The sequence below is a fragment of the Artibeus jamaicensis genome, unplaced genomic scaffold (assembly GCF_021234435.1).
Source record: "Artibeus jamaicensis isolate MK-2021 breed Jamaican fruit bat unplaced genomic scaffold, CSHL_Jam_final contig_2259, whole genome shotgun sequence".
In the NCBI taxonomy this organism is placed as follows: domain Eukaryota; kingdom Metazoa; phylum Chordata; class Mammalia; order Chiroptera; family Phyllostomidae; genus Artibeus; species Artibeus jamaicensis.
The window spans coordinates 6,457,993-6,483,866 of record NW_026521468.1 but is presented as its reverse complement, the minus strand read 5'-3'; the positions used below and the strand labels follow the sequence as shown (position 1 = coordinate 6,483,866).

The window sequence follows — 25,874 nt, the reverse complement described above, 5'->3', positions numbered from 1 at the left end:
CGAAAGCATCCGCCATGCCCCCCGAGCAGCACGGCCCTCAGAGAGGTGTTTCCACGCTCCCAGCAGGCGGGAGACGGCCGACCCGACCCCCACTGCGTCCAAAGGCCGTGTGCGCTCGCCCTCCTAAGCCTGGCTGTCACTACACAGAGTGGGGGGACCCCGTGCTTGCCCCTACCTGCTCGGCCCAGGTCTGACCCTCAGCCCAGCTGTGAGGCAGATCACAGAAGCCCTTCTGCTGCCCAGAGCACGCGTGTCCACCCCCTCCTGGGCCCGTGTCCTGAACATGAAGTGACCCAGGCCAATGCTTCAGTGGCCGTCAGACCCTAGGAGAGCTCTCAGCTGCAGGGCCAGCATCCAGGGAGGCGTCCTGTACACTGTACCACGCCCCACCCCAGGGGACCCTCTCCCTGCCCCCATCTCCTGTGGGGCCTGGAGCCTGGTCAGAGGGTCCTCGGAGGAGACAGAGGGGGGTCAGAAGGGCTGGCATCCTCGCAGCGACAGCATGGCTCTGGGACCAGAGCGCCTGGTCTGGTTTCTACAAACATCAAGGGCTTTCCGGATTCTTTCTCCGCCTGCGAATCTGGTTACGGCAAACACTGCCGGGAAAGCGGGCCACAGCAGCGCTCGGGGCGGCTTTTGTTGCACAAAGGCCCAAGCTGGGGCAGCCTGGGTGACAACGGGCTCAGCCTACACTCCCTGAAGGACCCACCGTCCTCGACGGCCCGGGCCTCCACCGATCCACAGCCAGAGAGGGGACAGGGCGCCCCTCCCACCACCCCATCAGCTGGCGCTGAGGCCACCTCCGGTCCGTTTGTCCTGGGAAGAGCAGGGAATGGGCCTCTAAAAAATCACAAGGGCAGAGTACAAAGTATTCTTCTGGCCCCTACATGGGGGGTCTCCACGGAGCCCCAACGTCATTGGTGAGGGGAAGGCCAAGGCAGTGAGGGAGGCTCATGTTTGGGGGGGGGGCACCGCCACGCTCTCAGTCCCCCGGGGGCGGGGCCTGAACTTGACGGACAAGTCCAAAAGAGAAGACAGGCTGAATCCCGGCGCCACCTCAGTGACAGAACTAATCTCACCCTCAGGAACGGTGATCGCCTGGGTCCCCAAGGGGTGGGCACAGACCAGAGATAAGATGATAAAGAGACAGGAGTGCCCCTCAGGGCAGGGGACAGCCGTGCCCAGCACGTGGGGCGCCCCACACGCGCGCACATACACACACACACACACACACACACACACGCGCCACCCAAGGCAGCTGCCCTCTGTCCCCGGCGCCCCCCAGGCCCCACCCCAGGGAGCCTCCAGCTGCCCTGCAGGACGTACCACTCTGGCCTGGAAAGCACCACCACCTCCAAACGCCCTGACACACCCTTTGGCCTTGTGGCAGGATGCCAGTCTGCTGGGGTCGAAAACACCCCCAGGGCCTCCATCCCCCAGCAACCGTTTGTCACAAGGGAGCAGGGCCTCTGGCCTCAGGCACAACCAGTCGTGGTCAGGAGCTGGCAGCTCCACTCTGGCCCCTTTCACTCTGACTTACAGAAATCCTGGCGGTGCAGCAGCCGTGGCCAAGCCCCCCCCCCCAAGCCCCCAGAAGCAGACCCGCGCTCCTCCGGATAGGTCTCGCTCACTCCGGCTGCTCCCCAGGCCGGTCCGGGCCCCAGGCAGCACTCCTGACCTCCACAGCCACCAGCTCGCCCCTCCTCATGCCCCAGCCCCTGACGAACCAGCTTATTCCGGCCTCCCCAGCTTGCCCTCCTGACCAGACGGAACACTCTCCTCCTGCCTCCCGAGATCGAGTCCCCACTTCCCCTCAAGGTCCACCCCCTCCATGAGGGCCTGTGCTCAGCCAGCCGTGACCTTTGCCTGCCGCGTCCCACACGCTGTTGCTCTGGGTCATGCCCTCTTCTCCCTCCCCACGTACGTCCTTCCACCCAAGGCTGCCCATCCCCCACAGCCAGCTCCACTCCGAGTCCTCGGGCACTTGGGCAGGCTGCCTTTCTGCTCCCCGACCTGGTGCACTCACACTCAGGCACACTTCCTTCCACTCGGGAAGCAGGGGAAGCAGCCTGAACCCCCATCCTCAGAGTGCTTGGAACTTTTCGGGGCGCGCAACGCGGGTCCGGGGCTCCCTGACAGTGAGAGAACCATCCCTGCAGTCACGGGACTGCCCGCTGTTCCCTGGGGTGGTCTCCACCGGGCCACTGTCTTCGGCGGCAGTAGAGGGTCAAGAAGCTGCCTGGGAGGCGCTGTGATGGGGACCCGCCCCCAGGCCGAGACAATAAGGGGCCATGCCGGGTGAACTGTGACAGCTGTAGGACCACATGACCCCACAGCACCGCCTTCCCACCCCGCCTCAGGGCACCCAGCAAACCCCACTTTTCCTCACAAATCCCAGCACCAGTATGATGCTTCGGGGACCTTCTCCCCTGGTCACCCAGAGGGCGTCCACCTGGGTGAACCTGAAGGGGGCAGCCTCTCCAGTGGGCTAAGTCTCACCCTCGGACCTTTGGCAGCAGCTGGGGCTGGACCCGGGCGGGCGCGTGAGCCGTGGGGCTCCGGGCACCCAGATGCCAGCTCTGGCTTTGCCCGTGAAGGGTGGAAGACCTCCTGGCTCAGCCTGGAACTTGATGTCATTCCTTCCAGCCCCGCGTGCCCCACACGAGCCCACCAGAGAGCTCTGCCCTGGGCTGCCTGGGAGCCCCTCCGAGGGGAGGGGAGGGGCGGGGCGGGGGCTCCAGGTCCCAGCAGAGGCAGGCCTGCCCCGCCCCCCCCCCAAATCCGGCCCCAAGTGCTGGAGACTATTGTGTGAGCTTCCCTTCCGACCACTGTATTTACTCTCCAGGACGCGGAGCCTGCGGGCGGTTACGAGGGCTCACGAAAGCGCGAGCGCGTGTGAACACACACACCCCCCCAAAGCTGGGATGAGTGAGGGGCGCACTCCTAGGGAGAGACACCAAGCTCCCCACACTCTGTAAACCCCTCGGAGGGGTTTGGCCCAAGTGCACTCCCTCCTCGCACGCAGACCCCCTCTTCCCCACGCTGCCTGACTGTGGGAGGTGGCTGAGGGTGTCCCCCGGCCTGCGTGGGAGACGATGGGGCGCCCTGCCCAAGACCTCGCGGTGTCCACTCGGTGGCCCGCCCCAGCCAGAGTCAGCTCAGCCCAGGCTGAAACTGGTGTGGGGGAGGGGCTCGTCCTCCCGGGCTGCCGGGGGTGGGGGGCGGGTAACCAACTCCCCGGACCGCGGCAGGGCTGAGCGGCCTCCCAAGGCCCACCCGAGCGCCCGAGGGAGGGAGCTGAGCAACAGCCGAGAGGAAAACCGCTCGCCACCCGGCGTTACAAGGAAGCCCCGCGAGCCCTCGGGGAGGTTGTTGTCGCTCCGCGCACGCAAACAATAAAAGGAAGGAAACCCAGGCGGCAGCTGTCCCCACACTGGGTCCTCTGCGTAGGCAACGCGGGGCGGGGCAGGGGGCACGCAGCGGGAGGGCGCCCCATCGGGGGTCCCGCCGCCCCCTCCGCGCACCCGCCCAGCCCGAGCCCTCCCAGGGCTGGCCGTCGGCACCCACCCACCTTCAAAGTCTGAAATGATCCCGTCCAGCTGCGCGTTGACCGCGGGGTCGGACATGGTGGTTCGCGGGCTGCGCGACGCCCAAGGTGGCAGCGGCGAGGAAGCGCCCCGGCCGGCCCGGCCCTGCGCGCTGGCTGGGGCGCCGCGCCCGAGGTCCTGCCGAGCAGAGCTGGCCGCGGAGCCCCTCGGCCCCCGGGCTCTGCTGAATGAATGGGGGAGGCGGGCGGGCGCCGGCCTCCGGCTCCTGGCGCCCCCGCCCCACTCCCGCCCCCGCCTCCTGGGCGGATCAGGTTCCCCCCACACTGTGGCCCGGCCTCCCGGGCTCCACTGGCTGCTCCGCCCGCCTGTCAAGGCTGGGACCTGGGGGGCTGGGGCGAGAGATGCCACCGAGGGACAGCCCGAGTCCCGGGTGCCCGGCCCGAGTGCCCCGCTGCGCCCCCACCGGCCCACGCCCAGGGGTCAGTGGTGGAGTAGGCCAGCCCCTTCCCCCAACGCCCCGCTGCGGCCAGATGTGGGCGGATGTGGAGTCGCGGGGGCGGGGCCGAGGGGGTGGGAGGGAAGACAGCATTCCCCTTCCCTGGGGCTCAGAGTTCTTTCTGCGGGAGGTTTTATTTACGCAAGCAAACAAAGTTGGCTGCCTCCGCCTTCACGTGCTCAGCGCCTGCAAGGGTTAAACGCTCGGGCTGGCTGCCCGCAGGATCCTGGCCTGTTGTTGGCGAAGAGCCGAGGGGCTAGCGCAAGAGTCACGTGGCTCAGAGGGGGGACCCCCCCCTTCAGCAACTCCCCACCCCCACGCTTCCACCGGGGTCGCTGCTGCGCCCGCGGGGACAGATGACAGAAGGCGCTGGCCCAGCGGGGGCTTGAGGCAAGGATGGAGAGCCCTTTCACAAGAGCCAGGAACTTGTGCTCCCCGCCCCCCCCCCATAAGCGGCTTTTGGAAGGCAGAGCACAGACCTGGTCTCTTCCCCTAGAAGTTATCAGATAAGGAGTTAAGATTGGGGAGGAGGGGGTGAGGCGGGGCCAGGGGTGGGCTCCTGCTCCCCTCCCGGTCTGGGCCCCAAGGCTCCAGGGCAGTTAACGTTTACGCATCTCTGTCCCTTCAACAAACATTGATTAAACCCTATTACCTGCCAGGCCAGCGCGTCCTAGGGGCTGAGGACAACAGGGTGGGTTGGAACTTGTGAAGCCACAGGACCAAGTCCCCAGAAAGGGCTATTCAGGGCTGCGACTGACATCTGGGTGGGGGGAGGGGTCTCTTCCACACCCCTCGGGGAGCCCGTTAGACACTCCTGCCCGTTCCCACTCACAACCTCAGACCTACGGCCGCTGTCCAAAGTCTGCAGGGGAGGCGGGCAGTGGGAGAATTAGCCACATAGAGTGCGCCCCTCGGAGCTGGTGGACAGATCAGAACAGGAGAGCCCAGAGCTCCTCCTAGTTCTCAGGTTGGTCACTGCCACGGCCCCCCCCACCGGCCCCCCAGTTCTGATGTGGGAAGGATGCTGAGAGGCCTGACTGCCTCCCTGTTGTCTGGGGCTTCTTGCTGACCATGCACCAGGTTGGGTGGGCTTTTTCAGCAGATAGAACTGAGTTCTTCCTTTTTAAGGAAAGCAGCCACTCCCTCCCTCATGCTTTGGATACTTTAAACTATTTTCAACCAAGTGAGTTTGTGGACAGGGAGCTGTAAAACCACAGCCATCTCGGAGGCGCGCACACCCTCCTTGGCCCGGGTGCCTGAGTTTCAGAAGCGGCGTCGACACTGTATGGCCCCCCGCCCGGTGTCTTCTACGCCAACACGGGTGTTTCTCGTGTGAACACCAGTACCTGGGCCCACCCAACAGTCCAACCGTACGGGATACCTGCCCACCCCATATTTGGGAGTTTGGTGGTTCCAGACCCCTAAGAAACAGCCTCCCACCGCAGCTGCCTGGGAGGATGTGGGGGGTCCTGGGTGGTCTCCAGCCTGGGCCACAGCCTTACTGTCCAGTGTTCTCACAAAGAACACCTGGTGAGCGCAGATACACCCCTGCGATTGTTCTCCCTGAAGGCAGGCACAGGCCCCACCAGATCAGCACGGGGCCAGCTTATTGTGCATTTATTCCACGGCCATTCACGGACGAGCTAAATATACTTGGGCTTATCTCCTCGGGGAGCCCGGCCAGGGTGCACGCCTCATCGAAATGCTCTGGGTAGAGGACAATGGCAGGAGGGAGTCGACCTAGGGTGCCAGAAAGCGCCCTGTACCGATGGGAATACTCCGGAGCCCGTCTGGTGCCTCTGCTGCCTGCCTCCAGCCCTGTTCTGCTTTAACTACTGGGGCTGCTGGGGCCAGGCTGCCCACCTCCAGGTAAGGGGCTTCCCTGCGTTTCCCCCCCAGAAACGCCCCCCGGCGCTGCTCAGCCACAGTGCCATCCCGGAAGTCCACTCTTGTATCTAACTGGCCGCTCTAATTGTACATCATTTATTTCCTTTTTTCCCTGTTCTGGGAGGAGATGGGAAACAGCTGGGTACCGCCCTTCAAGTAATAATTACCTTCTCTAAACCGAGGACCAGCCGGGCGCTCCTTGACCTTCTCCTTCCCGGCTTAAACCATCCAGCCTTTAATCATGCCCCAGCCTTTGATCACTCCTGCTGGCTGCGTCCAATCTGGGGCTCCAGGACCTTAACAAGGCCCGATCCCTGTAGGGTGGGCTCGCCCCCCTGTCCAGGGCATGAGCAGGCAGGGCCAGGGGCTGAGCCAGTGACGCTGGCAGGCAGCGGCCCTGGGCAGATAAAATGGGCAGCAGCAGCCACAGGGAAGGAAAATGAGCTGAAATTTGTCAAGAAAAACACAACTAAGACCCCTCTCTGCCTTCTGGGATGGCACAGTCCCCGGAGGCCGTGGGAGGAGATAGGAATAGAGGGCCCAGGAGGGGCCGCCTGCCTCGTAGGTCCAGCATGAGACTTGTCGTGCGGTGAATGGCGCTCCCCTAAAGCCAGGTCCATCCGAATCTCAGAATGGGGCCTGATTTCCTACGAGGGTCTTCGCAGATGTGAAGACGAGGATCTCCAGATAAGATCACCTTGGATTAGGGCGGGCCCTCAACCCAACCGAGAGTTGTCCTCACGCTGAAGAGACAGGGAAATGCAAAAAGGGGCCGCGAAGTCGGAGGCAGAGAACGGAGTGATGCGGCCTCAAGCCAGGAACCCTTGGGACTCAGGAGCCAGAAGTGACAGGCAGGATTCTCCCCTAGAGCCTTCGGGGGGGGCGCGGCCCCGCCAGCACCCTGACTGGGGGCTCTGGCCTCCAGGAATGGGGAAAGTCCATTTCTGCTGTGTTCCAGACCCTGGTGTGCAGTCCCTTGTCACAGTGGCCCTGGGGCACGAGTACAGACCCAGAGACCCCCGTCTCAGTCATTCTCTTGTGTCAAAGCCACATCTCCCGAAGGTGTCTAATACGCCACGGAACCTGTCCTGGGAAATCGAGGCTGTCCCACAGGTGGCAGCCCTTAGGGAATTTGGGGGTCAGGGCCTTAGGCAGCAAGTCTGAGTGAGAAAGGCTGGATGCCAGAGGTGGGCGGGAGAGAACCAGGAAGTCCAGTTCCAGCCTCTCTGGAAATGGGAAGGAGCAGGCAGATGAGAAACCCACAGGTCGGCCTGGGTGGCGGGAGCTCACAAAGCATGGGAAAAAGAGGGAGGGAGGAGGAAATGGGGGCGGAAATGGCCCTTTGGCAGGCGCATCGGGTCCATGACCCCAGCTCCATGAGCCCGGGGAGCAGAGGGAGGATGGTGGCCAGGGGCCCAGCCACTCTGCCATTTTGGACAGGACGCCCCGTATGTGGCTCATCTGCTTTGTCACAGACCTGAGCTCCTCCAGGACAGAGGCCACTGGATCTCACTCTGCCTGGGCCTGGTGCGTAGTAGGGCTTCTCTGAGCTCCAGAGTTGTGCAGCCATCAGCCACTGGACCCCCCCACCAGCCCAGGAGCTCCCTGGGCCCTCCATCTCCATAAATGGCACTGCTGTCCACCCAGGCAGGCGCTCCAGGCAGACGACTCTGTGTCACCCCCAGCCCTGTCTCCCGCCCCCCTGCATCTGTACCCGCCCCCACATCCGTGCAGAGGGAGCAGCCTGCTTCGGACCCGCAGCAGCAACAGCAGCAGCAGCAGCCAAGCCCCTCCTTCCACGTCAGCACCAGCACCAGTGCCCGGGGCCAGGGACAAACACCACCTGACACACAGCATCTGCCTTTTCTGTGCCGCGTGTGCCCTTGGCAAAGGTCGAGCTACAGGGTCGAGCTACCGATGTGTCAGCCTGGGAGGTGGAGCCAGGAAGGGCCGAGCGGCAGCCGCCACTGCGCACACACGCGTGTCCATGGCACAGAGGCGCCAGCGCAAGGGGCGCGGGGCAGACAGGACAGCACCAAGGGTGCGTGGGTTCCATGTTCATCGCCTCCATTTCTAACACAAGCCCCTGTAAGTTGCTGAACTTACATTATATAACCCTAATGTATAATCCGGTTTCTCTGAGAGAGCAGTGCCTTTCTCGATGGTGGCAAAAACAGAAAATGTGCCACTTTAACCATTTGTAAGTGTCCTCTCTGTGGCATTAAGCACAGTCACGTTGCTGTGCGACCATCAGCATCGTCATCGCCCCAAACCGACCCCTGTCCCCAGGAAACTCCAACTCCCCTCCCCCGCCCCGGCGGCCTCCCTCCTACCTTCTGCCCTGTGAACGTGACCCCTCCAGGAACTTTCTGTAAGTGGGGCCGCATGATATGTGGCGGGCGACAGGATCTGCGTGCTCCTCCTGCCCCCCCCCCCGTGAGCGTGGGGGCCCACATGTCTCTCTGAGTCTCCACTCTTCATCCTTTCCGGTATTTACCCAGAAGTGGGATCACATGGTAATTCTATCATTTAACTTACAATAATAGTTTATGCATAATTTCCCAAACATTATGTATTTTCTAAAGTGTCAGCAATATATTTTTGCATAATATGTCATTAAAACTTCAGTAATGGCTGTGTTTGGACGTGCCTCCAAAGTTAGCTGGCGCTCGCCCCGCGGCCATCCCCTCCCCGCCGAGTCCCTGCAGAGCCCCCAGACTGGAGGTGCGCTCCCCTCCACTCCGAACGCAGGGAGGTCCAGGCGCCCTGGCTGGTGGCCCGGTGTTTGTTTACTGGCGTGTCCAACGGGCTTTTGATCAGCACATTCAGAAGTCTGGGCCCCCCACGGGCCTGGTGAGTTATCACCCAGAGCCTCACATTTTGATGACTCGTATTTTATTCCTGATTGTTCCCACTTTACAGAAAGTAAATACGCCCCCGTGTTTCCCCCTGTGGCCCCCAAGACAGGGCTTTGGAACGGGCTCGGGTCCCCAGAGTCCCAGCAGCCCTCTGAGGCCTCATGTACAGAGAGGGGTGAGGGGACGCTCAGTGCCCCCGCACACCTGGCCGATGCGTGGGGGACTGCCACCGGTCCTTGCAGCGGCTCCGCAAAGTCACACGGGGCCTCTCGGGACGGCCAGCTGGGCGGGCACCCGGCTCCACGGACCGGGAGTCGGGAGGCTGCCGGCTGCTGCAGCAGTGTGGGGACAGGGCTGAGTCACCAGCCTGCCCTACTTCCACGTCAGTGGGAACAATAGCATCGGAGCAGAGCGGCCAGCTCTCTGAGGACACACTTATTTTTAAAGTCACCGCAGTGACCGAGGTGACGTTGTCCCTGGGGAGCTGCCCACCCGATGGCCACCTTGGACTGTGGCCACCACCCTGGCGACACCCAGCAGGCAAAGAGGGCTGGGACTCACAGTGGCAGCAGTCGACAGGGGAGGGGAAAGGAGCAGGAACCCCCCCAGCACCCTCTCAGGGGGGCCTCAAGGCTCGCCCCGCACCCCAGCCCTGCTGGGCCCTACCTCCATGCCCACCCCCTGAAAGCCCACCCACCCTACCCCTGAATACCTCTGCTGAGAGGGAGCCCAGTGCCTGCATTGCTGCTTGCTCAGTCTGGCCAGTCTGAAACAGACATGGAGCGAGAGAAGGGGAGGGAAGGAGGAGGGGGGGGGACTGAATTAGGGTCAGCCTGACTGGCCCCCAGAAGGCTCCCCGCCTTGCGCTCCCCCAGACGGGAGAGGCAGAGAGAGGGTGCGGGGCTGTGCCTGAGGGCAGCTCTCTGATGAGAAGACAGCCCCCCAGGGGGTGCTGGGGGAGGGGCTCCTGGGGGTCGTGGTCCATGGAGCCCCAGCGAAGGCTGAGACCTGACCATGGAAGCCCAACAGGCCCTGGAAGAGAACTGGCTTCCGGTCAAACGGTCCCTCCGAGGAAATGTCCCGGAAACCAGCCCTCAAAGCCAGAGACTGTTCTAGAAGCATGGGAGCAGGGAGGTGGCAAGTGTCCAGGCAACCTGAGCGCTGTTTCCCCTTCAGCCAGAGGCCCGAGCCCTGGGTGCTCCAGGACTTCCCCCGGAGGGCAAACACAGGGTGGGGGGAGAGGGGAGAGCCTGCCCTCCGTGGCCTCGGCAGGGAGGCCACAGGTGTTCGGGGACGGAGTCTGAACCTGCCAGTCCCCAGCCCCTGGCCTGTCCACGGAAGGACAGAGAAGAAAGAACTGGGCTCATTCACCAAATGCTCCCACACACTGTCTGTCCCATGGACAGACTGACCCATGACAGCACGTGGGGCCTCCCTGTGGGCGGGACGGCTCTGCCTCGGTCCCGGTTCACCATGCATTGAGCAGACACTGGTGTCACCGGATGCACCCCTTGGCCGGCTGGGACCCCCAGAGGAAAGGGTGGCCACGGCACCTGAGGCACCGCCTCTCCTCTTTTCTTGGCCCGAAGCCTTGGGAACGGAGAGCGCTGTGTGGGAGGGAGGCAGGAGGAGTGGGCGCGCGGGCCGGCCCCCCCACAATCTGGTATTGCTTTACTGGATAATGACATGTCCCCACCCCGAGTGCAGGCTGGAGCCAGCCAGCAGCCAAGTCAGCCTCAATGTGCCGATTGTCCCCCGTGTGAAGTGGCCGGGGGACTGAATGGGTTTGCTATTAACGCACCCGCCTGTCCCCTTCCCCGTCACCCCCAGCATGAGTCACACTGGCCAGGACTGGCCCAGCCAGCAGCCCTTGGCAGGGTTCACCCGCTCTAGCAGGGCTGTGTGAGGAGAGGGACCAGGACAAAGGACAAAGGCTGCCCAGCCCAGGGGCCTGGGGGCCCACACAGCTCCCCGCAGACTGTTTATACTGGGGTGCCCCTTAAGCCAGGGGAAAGCCCCATGGGTCTCTTTGGTTCTTGGGGACCTAGGCAGCCTCCCAAGAAATGCCTGCACGGCTCCAGAACCAGTGTGGAAACTGGCCAGAGAGACAGGGACAAGACGGCCGAAGGCCTCTGGGCCGATGAGCACCCCCTCACCTCTGGGACCGCAGCTGCGTGGGCGGGGGCACCCTCCGGAGGCGAAAGGACGTGATGGGCATCACCGCTCCAGGCCCCCAGCCAGATGGGCTCCCTTCTCGAACAGCTGTCCTCCAGCAGAGAGGGGTTTCTCACTCTCTGGACCAGGGTGGGGTCCTCCAGACAGGGCCACGTCTGCACTGGCCTCAGGGACCGAGGCGTCCAGGTCTCTGTGGTGAGTCCCATCCACACGACCACAGAACTGGCTCCGGGCCTGCCAGCTCTGCCCAGGCGAGCGTGTGTACCTCTGAAAGCTGCGCTGCCCGCAGGGCGGGACCGGGCGGGGATGGCCTGTGGTGTGGGGTGGACCCACCACGCCAGAGGGAGACAGACCCACGCGCAAGTCCAAGTGCAGCCTGTGGAGCTGGGCCACCATTCCCCAGTAGGTCAACACGGACATTCTGGGGCAGTGAATCACTGCTGCCGGCCCATCTGGGGAGCCCCGCCCCCCACCCCCACCGGTGGAGAGGAGACTGCACGGTGCACAGGGCCCCTGGGCCAGGCAGCCCCAGCGGTAAGGTTTCTGCTGGACTCAGAGTCACCTTCATCCAGGAAAAGTACAGGGTGTCCAGCCAGGGACTTAAAACCTCAGCACCGCTCCTGCAGAAGCACATCACTCCCCTCATGCCCACCCTCTCGCCGCATCTGCCTGCAAAGCCTCAGCCGCCCAGAACGCCACGCAGCCGTGCCTGCGCTTGTCCTGCAGGCCCGGGACCTCCCCACGCGTCCCCTGGCCTCCAGATCTGAGCCCTAGGGCTGACATCCGGGTTGGTGACTGGATGGAGACAGAGGCAGACCTGCGGATGGGGCTCAGCCTGTTCAGCCGGAGCCCCCCCAAAGCAGAGGTCAGCCTGCAGACCCTTCAGGGAGGTTTTCCATAGCAAAGGATGAGAGACAAGGCTGAAATGGGGGTGGGCGGGCAAATATTCGACAACCCGATCTGGCAGACAGGCACCGGGAGGGCGGGGAAGCTCCATGTTCACCCATCGCTGTGGTGTAAACACACCCACACTGACGGCCGATGACCAACAAGCGGCCAGCAGGACGTCACCGAGCGCAGAGCTGGCGGGGACGTGCACGTCACTGGCTGAACCTCTCAGGTAAGCGTGACGCGTGCCTCCTCCGTGGGGAGCCTCAAGGGCCCTCTGCTGCGCACAGCACGGCCGGGGCAGACAGGGGTCAGCTGGCGGGCCAAGCCGGTCGGCCGCTCAGCCGTGTGACGGTGCGGGCAGGTTTCCCAGGCTGCCTCGGTGCTGGGGGGCGGGGGGTGGAGATGGCTGTGACGACCGACTGGCCAGGTCCGCTCCCCCGCCCCGGGTCATAAGGATGATCACTGCTTACTTCGAAATGCACCAAAAATCAAAATAAGGTGGACGTGTGGCTGAATAGAAGGCTGGCTAAGGGGGTGAAGGCAGCCTCATCCGGTGTCAAAGGTAGAATCTAAGTGGCGGGTGCGTGAGTGTGCACTGTAAAACGTCCCCAACTACGCTGCCCGTTTTCAGCACAGATGGAGGTAAGAGGGGGCCACTGTCGCTGTGGGAGCAGGGACGGACCCCAGATCCGGCACCGTCAGAATTCCAGTCCAGTGAGCACGGATGTACCTTCTCTCTCCCCCCTTCTCGAGCCGGCAAGGAGGACACAGGCCTTAAAAGGTTCAAAGTCCCCACTACGCCATCCCGCCCACGCTCTCCCCACTGGGACCCGGAAGATTCTACGGGTGCTGCAGGCCACCGCGTGCCAGCTCTGCACCCTGCCTCTGGACGCGGTGCCAGGCCTGTGACAGGTGCCGAGCGAGCCCCGGCCCTTCCCCCACACAGCCCGGTCCAGCCACCCAGCGGTCGGGTCACCAGCTCCTTGGGCTGCACCCCGATGACCCCACAAGCACCCTAAGTCATAAATAAAGACCACGGTATCTCAGTAGCTTCCTCTGCATGGCGCCGCCATCCCCTGTCCCACCAGCGTCCCTTCCTGATGCCACCCCAGGTCCTGGACCCCTTCCCAGAGCTGTGTCCCCTGAGGCTGGGCCAGCCCGCCAGACAGGGCAGCCCCCCACTCTGCACACGGCCATGGGACACAAACCAACAGCCAGGACCCAGGGCAAGACCCACCCCCCACTGCCCGTCGGCCAATGTTCCCGAGCAGAATCTTGGGGGCCACCCTTGGGGCTGGTGGCGAAGGCTGGGGAGGGGGCGCATCTGCTCGCGTCCCGGGGGGGCAGCTCTTTGCACACATGTGGCTGACAATCACCCGCAGGTCCGTGCTGGGGGCCTGGCGCACGGCCCACCAAGTGACAGGGCGCTGGTGATCCCCAGCTGCTGCTCTGACGCCACGCAGAGACTCTGTCCAAGGCAGGACAGAGAGGGTCACTGTTTTCAAGGTCACCCCCCCACCAAAGGGAGAAGCTGAGCAGGGGATGGAGACAGGCGTTTGGGCCAAAGCCATCAGCTGTCCGTCATTGTGTCCACGGGGAGCGCCGACGGGCCGGATTCGGCATTTCAATTGAGTGACGATGACGCGCCACACAGCAGCGACCTGCGGGCGTCTGTGCTGCGGGAAGACATCGTCATCCCTTCCTGATGGAGCAGGAGAGCGGGGCTGTCAGAGTCACACAGCCCCGGATGGACGTCCCGGTTTAACGAAATTATTAGCCGGTGGAGTTCAGGCCAGTTGCTCAGCGTCTCTGAGCGGCCGCCCCCAGGGTGACAGGTGGCCGAGGCCACGTCTGTGGTCAGTGTGTGCTGCCCTCTGCTCCCCTCGGGGAAACGCAGAAGCAGCGACTCATCCATGCCCATCCTGAGGGCGGGGACAGGGCCGCAGGTCCCCTCAGCTGCTTCTCCCAAAGCTCCGCTGGGAGGGGAACTATCGGCTCAAGTGTCATTTCCTCTCTGGACAGCTGCAGTGGCCTCGGTCCACAAGCAAGGGGGCTGGAGGGGCGGGGGCGGCCACTTGGTGGCAGGAGGAGCTGCTGAGAGTGGGCTTGAACCTGACCATCGACCTCCAGGGAGTAGGGGGACATCCGGCCATCCCTCCAGCTGGAAAGGGGGCTTGGGCTGGGCAGGGACTTCGGGGAAATCCGGTTCCCGGCAGCTGGGCCGGTCCAGAGGGCCTCGGCTACGGGAATGTCCCTCAGTGCCCACCACAGAGCAGGGCACTGGCCGGAGGAGACCTGCTCTCGTATCGCAGCAGAAACAACAACCATCAGGCAGGCTTTGCAGTCGGCACGGCAGTCGGCACCGGCAGCCGAAGAGAAAGAGCAGAGGGGGGGGAGCGTGGGAGGATGACACCCAGCCTGACCCCCATCCCGAAGACCAGGCCGTGTGAGCGGGGCCTGGCGGGCAGGGGGCCCTGTCGTAGGCACATGCCCAGTGACATTACACTTTGAAATTCAAGTTCTTATGAAATAACAGGGGCCTGGGATTGGCAGGGACCTCAGAGGTCCCTTCCACGGCATTCCTGAATAATCTCCACACAGGCCCTGCTTGAATACTTCGTGGCCCGGGGGACTCACTACTTTGCAAAATGGCCCATTCCACCGTCAGGAAATGAAACTTGTGGGGGAAAAAAACGCCTCTTCATGGAATAAGTCAAGCTCCACTTTCTAGGACCTTCCAAGTTTCTGGGACTGCCTCTGTATTTTGGAGGAACTAAAAATAAACCCTCCTCTCCAACTACGTTGAGAGAGTGACTAGCTCTTCCTTCTGAGCCTCCTGTCCAGACAAGCACCCACCCCCTCCTCCAACGCATCCCGAGCCCTGCCACCGGGCGGGCCCCTCCCCCGGGGCCGGGCCTGGGGAGACCCCTCTGCACACCGGGCCTTCATCGGGAAGCCAGGCCTCTGCAGCTGTGATCAAACTGAGGCTTGGGCGTCCTGCCTTGGGGTGCCCTGCGTCCTGCAGCTGGCGTCTCTGTGACAGAAGGCGTGGGCGATGTGGACACAGACCCACGGGAGGCCGAGACCGCAGCAGTACAGCCACTGGCCACAGAGCTCCGGCCGGCACCAAGACCCAGGCAGAGGCGTGGAGGAGACCGTCCCCCGAGCCCGGACTCAGACGCCTGGCCCCGGAACTGCGAGGGAGGAAGCTTCTGTTGTTTGAGGCCCTGGTCAGTGGTCATTTGTTACAGTGGCCCCCACGCCGATCCAGGGCCTGAGCAAGGGCGCAGGGGCACGCTGTCTTCCTCTCACTGCAGCCAAAGTACACATCTGTCACTTTGTGTCATCGACAAAGCCACACAGCTGTTCGCCCCGAGCTCTGAGCTCCGGTCGGCACACACCCGCGGACTTTCCCACGTCCCCGGTCAGGGCAGCACCGCTGGGGGCCTCCCACCACCCTAGTGCCCTCAGTCCACTCACTCCGGGCAGCCCAGTGGCCTCATCTGACCCTGAGGTGCCAGGGTTCGCCGGACACCCGTATTTGCTCGGGTTTTCCAGGAGCCTGCGACCAGCCCCCTGCACTCGGCCAGCTTGGTGGGTGACAGCTGAGGCTCCGTCGTGTGATGACACCCTGACCCTGGCCCAGGACACCGGGAGACAGGCCAGCCGGGAGTGCGGCCGCTCCAGAGCTGCGGAGGCTCCTTGGGTCGCAGGTGCCTGTCCTAAGGCCCCCAGACCTTGGGACACGAGCTGCCAGGGCGGACCCTCCACTGCACGGGACACCTCGGGCGAAGTCTGCTCTCCAGAGCGGGAAGCGTCCCCACCCCACCCCCACTTTCTGTCCCCCCGAATCGAGCAACAGAAGCTCGATTTCGTGCCAAAGGCGGGGCCTGCAGTTTCCCAGAGGCCAGCTTCCTGCCCGGCCGAGGTGCTCTGTCAGGAGTGCTTGCCCGAGTGTGTGTGCGCACGTTCGCATGCACACCCGTGTCCCTCCACGTGCAGCCTGGGGCAGGGCGGGGAGGCTCGTGGAACTTCTTTCTGGTGGTCAGGAAGATAGAAAGATGGAAAAGGAGAGCTGTGATCGTGTGTGCACACATGATGCACTAGTGTGTACACATGCACGTGCACATGTGTGCGTGCACCTACACACGCCCCCAGAGGAAAGTCCTTCCTTGCCTTCCGCCTCGGGGGGACCCCAGGCTTCGTGAAACAAGACTGGGCCCCGAGAGCAGGACTGTAGACCACCCCCCTCACCCCACCCCCGAGGGCGGCCCTCTCCTAGGTGTGGCCGGCCTGGCCTGCTCCCGGGCACCTCCTGTTCCCAGGGCCCCGCCCGCTTCCTCCTCTGGGCTCCTTTAACCCTGGGGCTGCCTGCCCACCCTGCACGTCTGCACTTGGGTGTGAATCATTTCCTACACACACACACACACACACACACACACACACTCCTCTGGCTCAGCAGGGGAAGAGGCTCCTCTTCCCGGCCCCGGGTGCCCTGTCCCTCCTCCGGCACAGCTGCCAGTGGCAGGAGCACCACGGGGCTCGGTGCTCACTGCAGGGCTCTCGCCCTAGAAGGGCCCTTCCCCTGGACCAGCTCTGACCCCCGGGCCCAGCCACCTAGTGGGCGCCTCCTGGGGACCCACCGCAACCTGCCCACACCCGCCCGGAGCTCCTGCCGCCCAGTCAGCCGCCAGCCCAGACGCACTGCCTCCGCCCTCGGGCAGGGACTTTCTGCCACCAGTTGGTCACAGGTGTCTGTGGGACGTCCTGTGGGACATGCTGTCCAGCAAAAGCGGGGCCCCAGACTAAGGGAGGCGGGGGCGCTGCTCCGAGTCCTCCGCTGCTTCGCCCGCACCTCCCTCTGCTCCACAGGTGGTGGCGGCCTCTGTTGTGTGCGTGGGAAAATGCCCACAACACAAAAGCCACAACTCCCGCAACTTTTAGGTACATGTTTCAGTGGCCTCAAGGACATTCACAATAAACACTCGGCGCCCCGATTCTCCCCCCTACCCTGCGCCTGGTACACCTGCCTGTGCACGCATCCGAGTGTGCGCACATGTCTGCTCCCCCATGTCTGGACGCACATCCGAGTGTGTGCCCGTGTCTGCTCTCACTTCTTCGGGGAATACAACTAGAAGTGGGATTACTGAATCATGCGGTAGTCCTATGTTCAATTTTTTGAGGCGCCGCCACACTATTCCACAGAGGCCGCACCCCACAGCAGAAGGGTCCGGTTTCTCCACGTCCTCACCAGTCCGTGTCCTTTCCCAGTTTTCTCCTTGATTGCGTGCGATGGCCCCCCTAACGCGTGCGAGGTGGGGTCTCACCATGGCTTCGATTTGCATTCCTCTAAGGATCAGTGATGCTGAGCATCCTGGGCGTTTTCGTTGGCATTTATGTCTGTTCAAGTTCTGTGCCAGCTCCTTCAAGGGGTTGTTTGTTTTTTTGTTACGGAGTTTTAGGGGTTCTTTAGATAGTCTAGCTATCAGTCGGCCACATGATTTGCAAATGTTTTCCCCGGTTACGTGGCTTCCCTGTGCACTCGCTTGGTGCACAGAAGTTCTCATTTCGATGGAGCCCCCTGTGGAACTGCTCTTTCTATCGGTGCCTGTGCTCTCACTGTGGCAGCCAAGAAATCGTAACCAGCTGCAAAGTCACGGAGCTGTCCCCTGCGTTTCCTTCTAAAGTAGCTGCTTCTGGCATTTGCTGCTTCCGTCCCCCCGAGTCCCCTTCACCAGCCACCCTTTATCTGATAACGAACCGTGTGCCGCACTGCGCCATCCTCGTTACTGGCGTGGTTTCTGCTTCCTGCCCGTGCCCTGGCTGACGCACCGGAGCGGGCAGGAGGGAGGGACGCAGCTGAGGCCAAAGCCAAGAAAGTAGAAAACGGGAGGACGATAGAGCCAAAGGGAGTCCTTTTAGGACCTGCAGGTCAGAAAACTCACAGCTGGACCCAGGAGAGCATGTGAGTGAGAGGGAGGGGGGTGAACAGCCATCCTCGGCGTGAGGATGGCAGTCCGAGGGCCATCACGGTCCTCGTAAAGGACATGTGACCGACTTCGTGTGAGTAAACTTAGAAACCATGAGGGACAGATGTCGTTCTTGACGAATTCTATCAAACGTTTGAGGAACAACAACAATCTAACGCAAGTTTTTACATGAAAATGGAGGAGGAGATACTTCCAAACTCTTTCTATGGGGCCAAAATGACTCTGACACAGATGTCACCAAAACGAAGAAAAACCACATGCCCGTGTCCCTCCGGAACCTGCATAAAAAATCCTTGACAAAACACCAGACAAAGCAAACACAGCAACACGTGGAAAGGGTGACAGGTCGGGACGCGAGCTCGGTGGGACAGTCAGACACCGGCCGTGGCAGTTCACCGGCTCACAGAGTGAAGGAGGGGACCACGGTCCGTCCACACCCACGGTCACACCCCCTTATCCACGGGTTCACTTCCCCTGGTGTCTGGTGCCCGCAGGCAACTGCTGCCCAGAAATATTAAATGGAAAATCCCAGAAGTAAACAATTTCGTAAGTTTTAAGTTGCGAGCCTGTCAGAGTGGCATGATAGCATCTCGCCCAGGCCGGCTCTGTCCTGTCCGGAATGTGTACCGTCCCTGGGTCCGGCGTCACTGCGCTGCAGCCCTCTGGGTCCTCAGAGACACTGTCTGGTGTCACAATGCCTGTGGTTCAGTCACCCTTGTTTTACTTAACTGTGGCTCCGCAGCCAGTGACATGCCTTTAATCACTGCTGTAGCTGTTCTCTCATTGTTAGTTATTGCTGCGAGCCTTTCACTGTGCCCGATTTACATGCTAAACTGTGTGCCGCAGCCACGTGTGTGCTGGGAGCGACACGGCGTATACAGGCTTTGTGTTGTCCGTGGTCTCGGGCCTCCATGGGGGACCTCGGCATGCAGCGCCCGGGAATAAGGGGGGACCCCCACACGAAAAGGCATTTACCGAAGTCAACACCCATCTGTGTTCGAAAACCCCAGCAAATTAGGGCTGGAAGGACGTTCCCTCGGTCTGGAGCTAACGTCGTGAGGCCGGCACAAGGTGCGGGTGGGCCCTCGCCCCTGCCATTCCGTGTGGTGCCAGCAGCCCTAGTGCGGGAGGCCGGGAAGGAAATTAAAAGCGCAAAATCAGGAAGAAAAAAGGAAAGCTGCCTGTTCTCAGATGACAGGTGTTCTACCCAGTAAATGACAATGTCTATGACACAGCACCACTAGAATGAATAAACGACCCTGACAGAGTCGCGGGATACAAGGTCTACACACAAAGTCAACTGTATTTTCACAGACCAGCAGCAAACAGTTGAACAGGACATTTAAACTAGACATTCCGTTTACAGCAGCACCAAAAAAATAGGAGTGAGTTTAACAGTGGACATGAGGATCTTCTCACTGAAAACGGCAGGAAAGGGTGATTTTGTGGAGACCAGAGACCACCTCACAGGTGGAAACACGCCAGGTGGACAAGACTGGAAACTCGATGCTGTGAAAGGGTTGGTTCTAAGTGGACCTCCAGGTTCAAGGTGCTCTCAGTCCAAACTCACGGAGTGTTTTGGTAGAAAGTCGACACACTGTGTACAGAACCTGTAGGGAAATTCAAAGGACCTAGAATATCCAAAGCAATGTTTTGGATGTACCGAAAAACGTCATTTTAAGACTTTTAATAAAGCCTCATCAATCAGGACAATGTGGGCCTGAAGAGAGGACACACTCTCCACGGAACGCAGCCGAGTCCCCAAGTTCAAGTACGTGCACACAGTCCAGTGACGTCCGACGAAGGAGCCGAGGTGACTCGGTGGAGCAAGGAAGGTCTTCTCAACAAACAGCTGCAGAACAACCAGAAGTCCACACAGAAAAGAAAAAGAACCCTAACCTCGCACCACATAAAAAATTAACCCGAGGTGACTTCTAAACCTGAAATAAAAGCTGTAACTATGAAGCTTCTGTGAAACATTGAAAACATGTCTGCAACGTGGATGCAGGCAAAGCCTTCTCATAAAGCACGCAGAACGCGGTGAGCAAGAGAAAGATGTGACATCGGACCTCATCAAAACCGAAGTTACAAACTTTCCTCCATCAAAAGGGGCCGTTAGGAAATGAGGAGTCAAGCCGCAAAATTGCTCAAAGAAAAGAAAAGAAAAATTGTCATCTGTGTTTCAGACAAAAGACCGGTGTCTGAGACGGATAAGGAAAAACCTAGCAGCCCAGCTTTAAAACGGGCAACAGATTTGAAAAGACACTTCAGAAAGGAAGCCCCGCGAACAGCTGACAAGCACAGGAACCAGTGCTCGGCAGGATGGGCCACCAGGCAAGTGCAGTCAGAACCATCATGAGATGCCACCCCGCCCCCACCCAAACGACCGAACTGGGAGTGGCAGCGCCAGCCAGGCCGTGGGGCCACCGGGACTCTTGCGCCCGGTCGGTGGGGAAAAGATCTGGGTAAGATGCTCACAAAACTACACACAAACACCCCCTCTGGCCCGACCATCCCGCTTCTTGGTATTCACCCAAGAGAAGTACAAGCGTGTGTCGTAAAAAACCTCGTACCAGAGGTGCAGGCAGGGCTCCCGAGAGCCCCCGATGGAAACGGCCCCAGAGCGAGCCCAGAGATAGAAGCCCCAGAGCGAGCACGCGGCGGACACCACGCCCCAACCGAAGGGCTCACTGCTGGGACCCACAACGACGTGGCTGGACCTGAAGGACACTGGGACTGGCGAAGTCCATCTAGCTCGGAAAAACTCAGAGGCAGGGCCGAGCAGGGCGGGGAGGGGCCTGGGGGAGGGGACGGTGGCATTCTAGATTCCGACTGGAGTTCGATACACAGCCCACACACATGTCCAGATCCAGAGAATGGCAGCCTTGAGATCTGCACGTACATCTTACTTCGAAGAGAAGAGAACCATAAACAAACACAGGCTGTCCCTGACGTGTGACTTTTCGGCTTCACGGTGGAGCGATGCTGTGTGCGTTCAGTGCAGAGCAGAGAGGCCAAACGGCGGTGCTCAGTGGGTGAGGGGCACGAACTGCATTTGATGGAGACCTAACCCCGTGGCGAGTCACGGAGCACCCGCACCGAACTCTGGTTCAGGCAGGGCAGGCTGAGGGCTTACGGGGAGGTGGGCGCTGACTCCGTCACAGATTTGGAAAAGTGTCTGCACCTCACGTGGCCTCACTCATCTTTCTTGTGTGTTTGACATCCTTCATGGTAAATGTTGGAAAAGTTTAAAACAGATTGAGGCCTATTGACCAAAAATACGGAAGAAGAGAGGCAGCAGGAGAACCCCGGCCTGAAGCCCTCCGCTCCCAAACCCCACTGTTCAGGACGGACAGACGTCCTGGGGCAGCCCCTCCAGCGTGTGGCCCCTGGGGGCCAGGACGGTGCCCTCCCATCCTCTTGATGTTTCCCGTTCTCCCACCTGCCACTTCCCGCGCCTACCTGGGCAGCCACAGTGAGTGGAAACAACACGGGGTGTGTGTGTGGGGGGCGCAGCCTCCTCCCACAAATTCTGAGCCAATAAAAAAAACAAAAACAAAAACAAAAACTGGGAGGCGCTGGGCTCTTGAGGGCTTGCACTGCCACCTCCTGGACAAAAAGGCTTCCTGCACCCAGATTTCCCATCTCGAGTTTGGGGCTGCGTGGGGTCCCTCACTGCAGTGAATCTGGGGGCACCCAAGCATGCAAGATGCATGTGTCTAGCACTGGGGCCCCCTTCTCCCTCCTCCCCAGAAGGACACATGTTCCTCTTCCCTCTGCTGCCCTCTGCAAGCTGGGGGCAGAGGGGCCACTGCGCCTCCCTCGTTGTGCACCGCCCACTCTCAAACTCACATCACACAGGCAGCCCAAGGCCACCCCTTCCCTGCCCCTCGGACAGGATCAGGACCCTCGGAAGTCACTGAACTGGGGACAAAGTGGAAGTCAACCGTTCTCACGCGTGGCTCTCAGGTCACCGAAGGGCCACATCCCGAGACATCTCGGAGCGGGCACGGCCTGCGACCTGAATCCCTAGGTTGAACGTGCTGCCTGGAGGGGCCCCTGGACCCCTGAGGGGACCCGCTGCCAGGCCAGAGAGACGAGACAGCCCAGGCTGGGCTGGGTGGGTGGCGGGGGGCACAGCCCCCACTGAGGGCCACCCGGCGTGAACACCAGGGGCACAGGGACAGAAGGGACTCAGGCCTGAAGCAAAGCTACCAAAAGGGGCGTCCACAGGCCCGGGGAGAGCCCCCGCCCCATGCCTACCATGCACCACGGGGGGTCAAAGAGCATGACAGGCCCAGCTCTGACCGGAACGTCCCCTCTGTGGGCACAGGTGCCCACTGTCCCATTAGAGCAGCTCCTGAATTTCTTTTGTCCCCAAGTCCCCAGCCCTCCCCAGAGGAGAGGACACAGCCAGGAAAGCAGAGAGTGAACCCAGGACTGGCTGCCCGAGGGCCACTCTGAGCAGCAGCTCAGGACACTCCAGGAGGGGGTGTCTGTCCCCCACAGGCACAGGGTGTCACCACGGGCTCAGGACAAACCTGCTTGGAGACTCAGGGCCCCGGGAGACATGCGGCAAGAGGCCAGGAGACAGCCTGCCGTTCTGCCCTGAGGCTGCCCACCGCTGCTGAGGCCACCTTCCCAGGACTCAGGTTGTCCCACGCCGGGCCAGGCACACAGCAGACCTCAGCCCACAGCCTCCGGGCACGGCAGGAGGAGGCGGGCAGGGCGGGGCTGGCCGCCACGTCAGTGTGTCCAGCAGCCTCTTCAACCCCCCAGGTCCACCCGGCAATCCCAGGCCCTCCCTCTGTGATGGCCGCCCTGCTTCCTGGCCCCCCAGCTTCTCCTCCCTGCCTGCCACAGGCCCGTCGAAGCCCGTGGAACGTTCAGGTCCTGCCACTCCCTCCATGAGGTGCCCAGCCCCCACCTCAATTTTGGCTTCGGGACCTCAGAACCGGGAAAGAACCCACCGCTGTTGCCGGAGCCGCCCGGCACGGGGTGAGTGGTCACAGCAGCCTGAGAAACAGCCACAAGGACCCAGTCCTGGGGCCGCCAGGGCTGAGGAGGAGCAGGGAGGGCTTGGGGCCAAGCCTCTCTTCTGGGAGGCTAGAAAGTGAAGCCAGGAGGGCGAGAGCAGGCCGGGGGCCAGGACCACAGCGGGGACAGCAGAGGGAGGGACAAGTGAGGACTGAGGCGCTGCTCCCCAGGAGACAGGACCCCCTGAGAAGCACCAGCTCCCCTGCTGGGTGGCCGCCCTGCGACTGGCTGCTTGGGGCAGGCGCCCTCCAGGGGCAGACGTCCAGGGACGGGGTGGCCGGTTTCTCGCAGGACCCCACACCAGCAGACAAGACCCCAAGGAGACTTCCCCGCCCCCTGCCTGCGACTCCCCCGGCGGCCCATCGCACCCTCCCCACAGCCAGGCTGAGTTGAGCAACTACAGTGGAAAGGACTCCCTGCTGAGATACAAGCCCTTGGAACCAGATAAAACTGCTTAACTTGTAAAAGCCACAAAGCCAGCCCAGAACAAGAGACAAAACGCTGACCCCTGGCTGGAAGGAGCGGCCTGTGTGTCTCAGCAGCCAGTCACTGTGGTGACTCATCCGCCATGCTGACTGAGGGACCCCCCCACCCCCGCATCTTCCCGTGAGGAGACCCCCAGGCTCACTACCCAGCTGGGACCCGAGGACTCCTGCGGCTGTCCGCGCCTGCCTCCAGTCCCTCCCCAGAGGGCGGGCAGACCTCACCCTCCCCCACAGCGCAGCCCAGACGGCTTCTGCACAAAAGCCAAGAGCTGGCCGGACACACCTTCAACGCCAGCCCAGTGGGGCGTGAGCAGGGGCAGCTGTGTCCGGAATCGGGCAGGTGGGGCATCTTACCAGCAGGCACCCCTGTCCCACCCACAAAGGCGGGACAGCCTGACCCCTGGCCACCTCCACCCTCTGCTGGTGTGGGCACTGAGGGGCCCCCACCACCTTCCCATGAGACAGTGCAGCCTGCCCGGTGAGGAGGAAGGAGCTCCCAGTGGACAGGGGCCCCCAGAACAGACTCAGAAGGCCCTCGCGGTGGCAGGGTGTCCTGAAGTGCCCTGGCTCTGGCCGTGCCTGCCCATCTCCCCACTTCACAGATTAGGAAACCAAGGCCCTGGCCAGAGGGACTTGCTCAAGGTCCCAGCAGGGAAAGGCGGAACTCGCTTCCCCAGGCACTGGTCAAGTGCTGTTACCATTAACTACCAAGGTCAAGGTCTGACCAGGCCTACAGAACAGGAGGAAGCAGTTTGAGGATTTTCATTTCCATTCATATTTGTGACCCACTTCTAACTGAGCTTTGAAATAAATGAGTTTTTTGGTTTTTTTTCAAATGAAAATGCATCCAAATGAGGATTTCACAGAAAGTCACAGTTTTTCTCAGGCACACCCTGAGAGAAGGTCCCCGCTTCGCCCCTGCCGGCGATGTCCTCCGCAGAGGGCAGCGGGGCTTGGCCCGGGCGCGGCTCAGAGCCGGCCATCTGCAAGGACAGTGGTGGTCAGTTCACGTGAAGCTCCCGGAGCCTGGTGAGCCCAGAGGTTCCCAGACGTGGCCACTGCCCTCCACGCCCCAGGGGGCCCCCAGCCTGTGTGTGCCAGCTCTCTGGGCTCCCGGTGGCCACCCATCTGGGCCTTGGCCTGGCCACCTAAAACCAAGGCTGGACGAGGCCCCCGAGGCCCCTGTGAGGCGGAGTGGCCGTCCTGCCAGGCCCCACGTGGGTCCCTTTCATGTGCCAGCTCTGCGGCCCCACCAGGCTGAGAACAGGCGGCCCCGGTCCCCAGTCCCCAGCGGGCCCATGTCACCGAGCTCTGGCACAGGCAGATGTGTTTCCGGCCGGGCCTTCCGCCGTCCGCGTGGCTGCCCCCCTCCCGTGCCTGTCTGTGCCCAGTGGCAGGACGTACACCCCCACACCCGCACACACAGGCCCTGTCGGCAGCTCCAGGGCCTGTCCTGCTGACACAGGCCTTCCTTCTCTCTGACCTTTTGGGGAGCCCCCCCCACCGGCACGCGCAGTGGCAAACAGAACAGGGTGATGGCACCGTGAGGTGACCTTCTCAGCCTCACGATGACCCAGGGGTCAGCTCAGAGTCCCTGAAACCCAGGGCACGGCGGATGCCCAAGGACGCATCAGACCCGCAAGGCGGACCGTGGCACCTGGCTCGCAGGGTGCACCGTCAGCAGCGGACGTGGGGTGGACCGGGGTGACTCATGGTGCGGTCGGACGCTGACGCAGGCTCGGCACGCAATCCGGGCGAGAGGAACTGAGTGGGGCTGAGCCGGGCAGTGGCTTCCCCCTGGGCCGCCACAGAACGCGCAGCCTCTCCCTCTCCATTCATTCGTCCTCGCCCGGCCCCCGACCTGGCCCCACCCCGTGGGGGCTGCCACCAGGCACAGCCCTTTGGCCTCTCTCCGGGGGGCTCGCAGCTCTCACACCAGCGGCCTGGCCTCACCTCCAGCCCTGCTGTGGCACCCGGATGTTTTAAACAGTGATTCTGCTCCAGGACCTGAGCGCGGCCCCCACCTGCTCATCTTTCTGTCCCAAAATGTCCCTCAGAGCTACGGACGATCGTCACCGCCCTCCCACCCGGCATCAGGCTCCCAGGTAAGGACAGGACCTGAACAACACTGTCACCCCCAGGCAGGAGTCGTCTTCGTCCTGCCACACCGCAGGCAGGACAGGACCCGCTCCCTGCTGTGCATGCACACACTCACACACACGCATCTGCGTGCCTCCTCTGGGCACCAGCAGCTTCCTACCCTGTAATCAAATCCCAAGAAGGCACCGAAATGCTATTTTGGGGAGGAGACCACGGCAGCCTGGAAGACAGGCTCCGTTTGGCGGTGAAGACACAAACCACACGGTGGACAGACCAACCACCGACCGGCGTCCGGAACACCGCCGCCCAGACCCCCGAGCCAGAGGCAGGCTCCCCCCACCCTCCCCCGCATGCAGCACCCCCAGCCTCAGCGTGCACAGCCGCGCTGAGATGCCAAAGTGGCACAT

General features: G+C 62.1%; 1 protein-coding gene across 3 annotated transcripts in view; it reads right to left on the bottom strand.

Moving 5' to 3' along the window:
- Positions 1 to 25,874, bottom strand: part of SEPTIN9 (septin 9) — a 125,442-nt gene that overhangs the window by 75,128 nt on the left and 24,440 nt on the right. Inside the window, exon 1 of one of the 3 annotated variants that reach the window (XM_037157949.2) lies at positions 3,572 to 3,843. The exons of the other annotated variants lie outside the window; for them this stretch is intronic. Coding sequence (XP_037013844.2) covers positions 3,572 to 3,626 — 55 coding nt within the window. The 5' untranslated portion in view covers positions 3,627 to 3,843. Of the gene's footprint in view, positions 1 to 3,571; positions 3,844 to 25,874 lie in introns of those variants that run through there. 3 annotated transcript variants of the gene reach the window in all.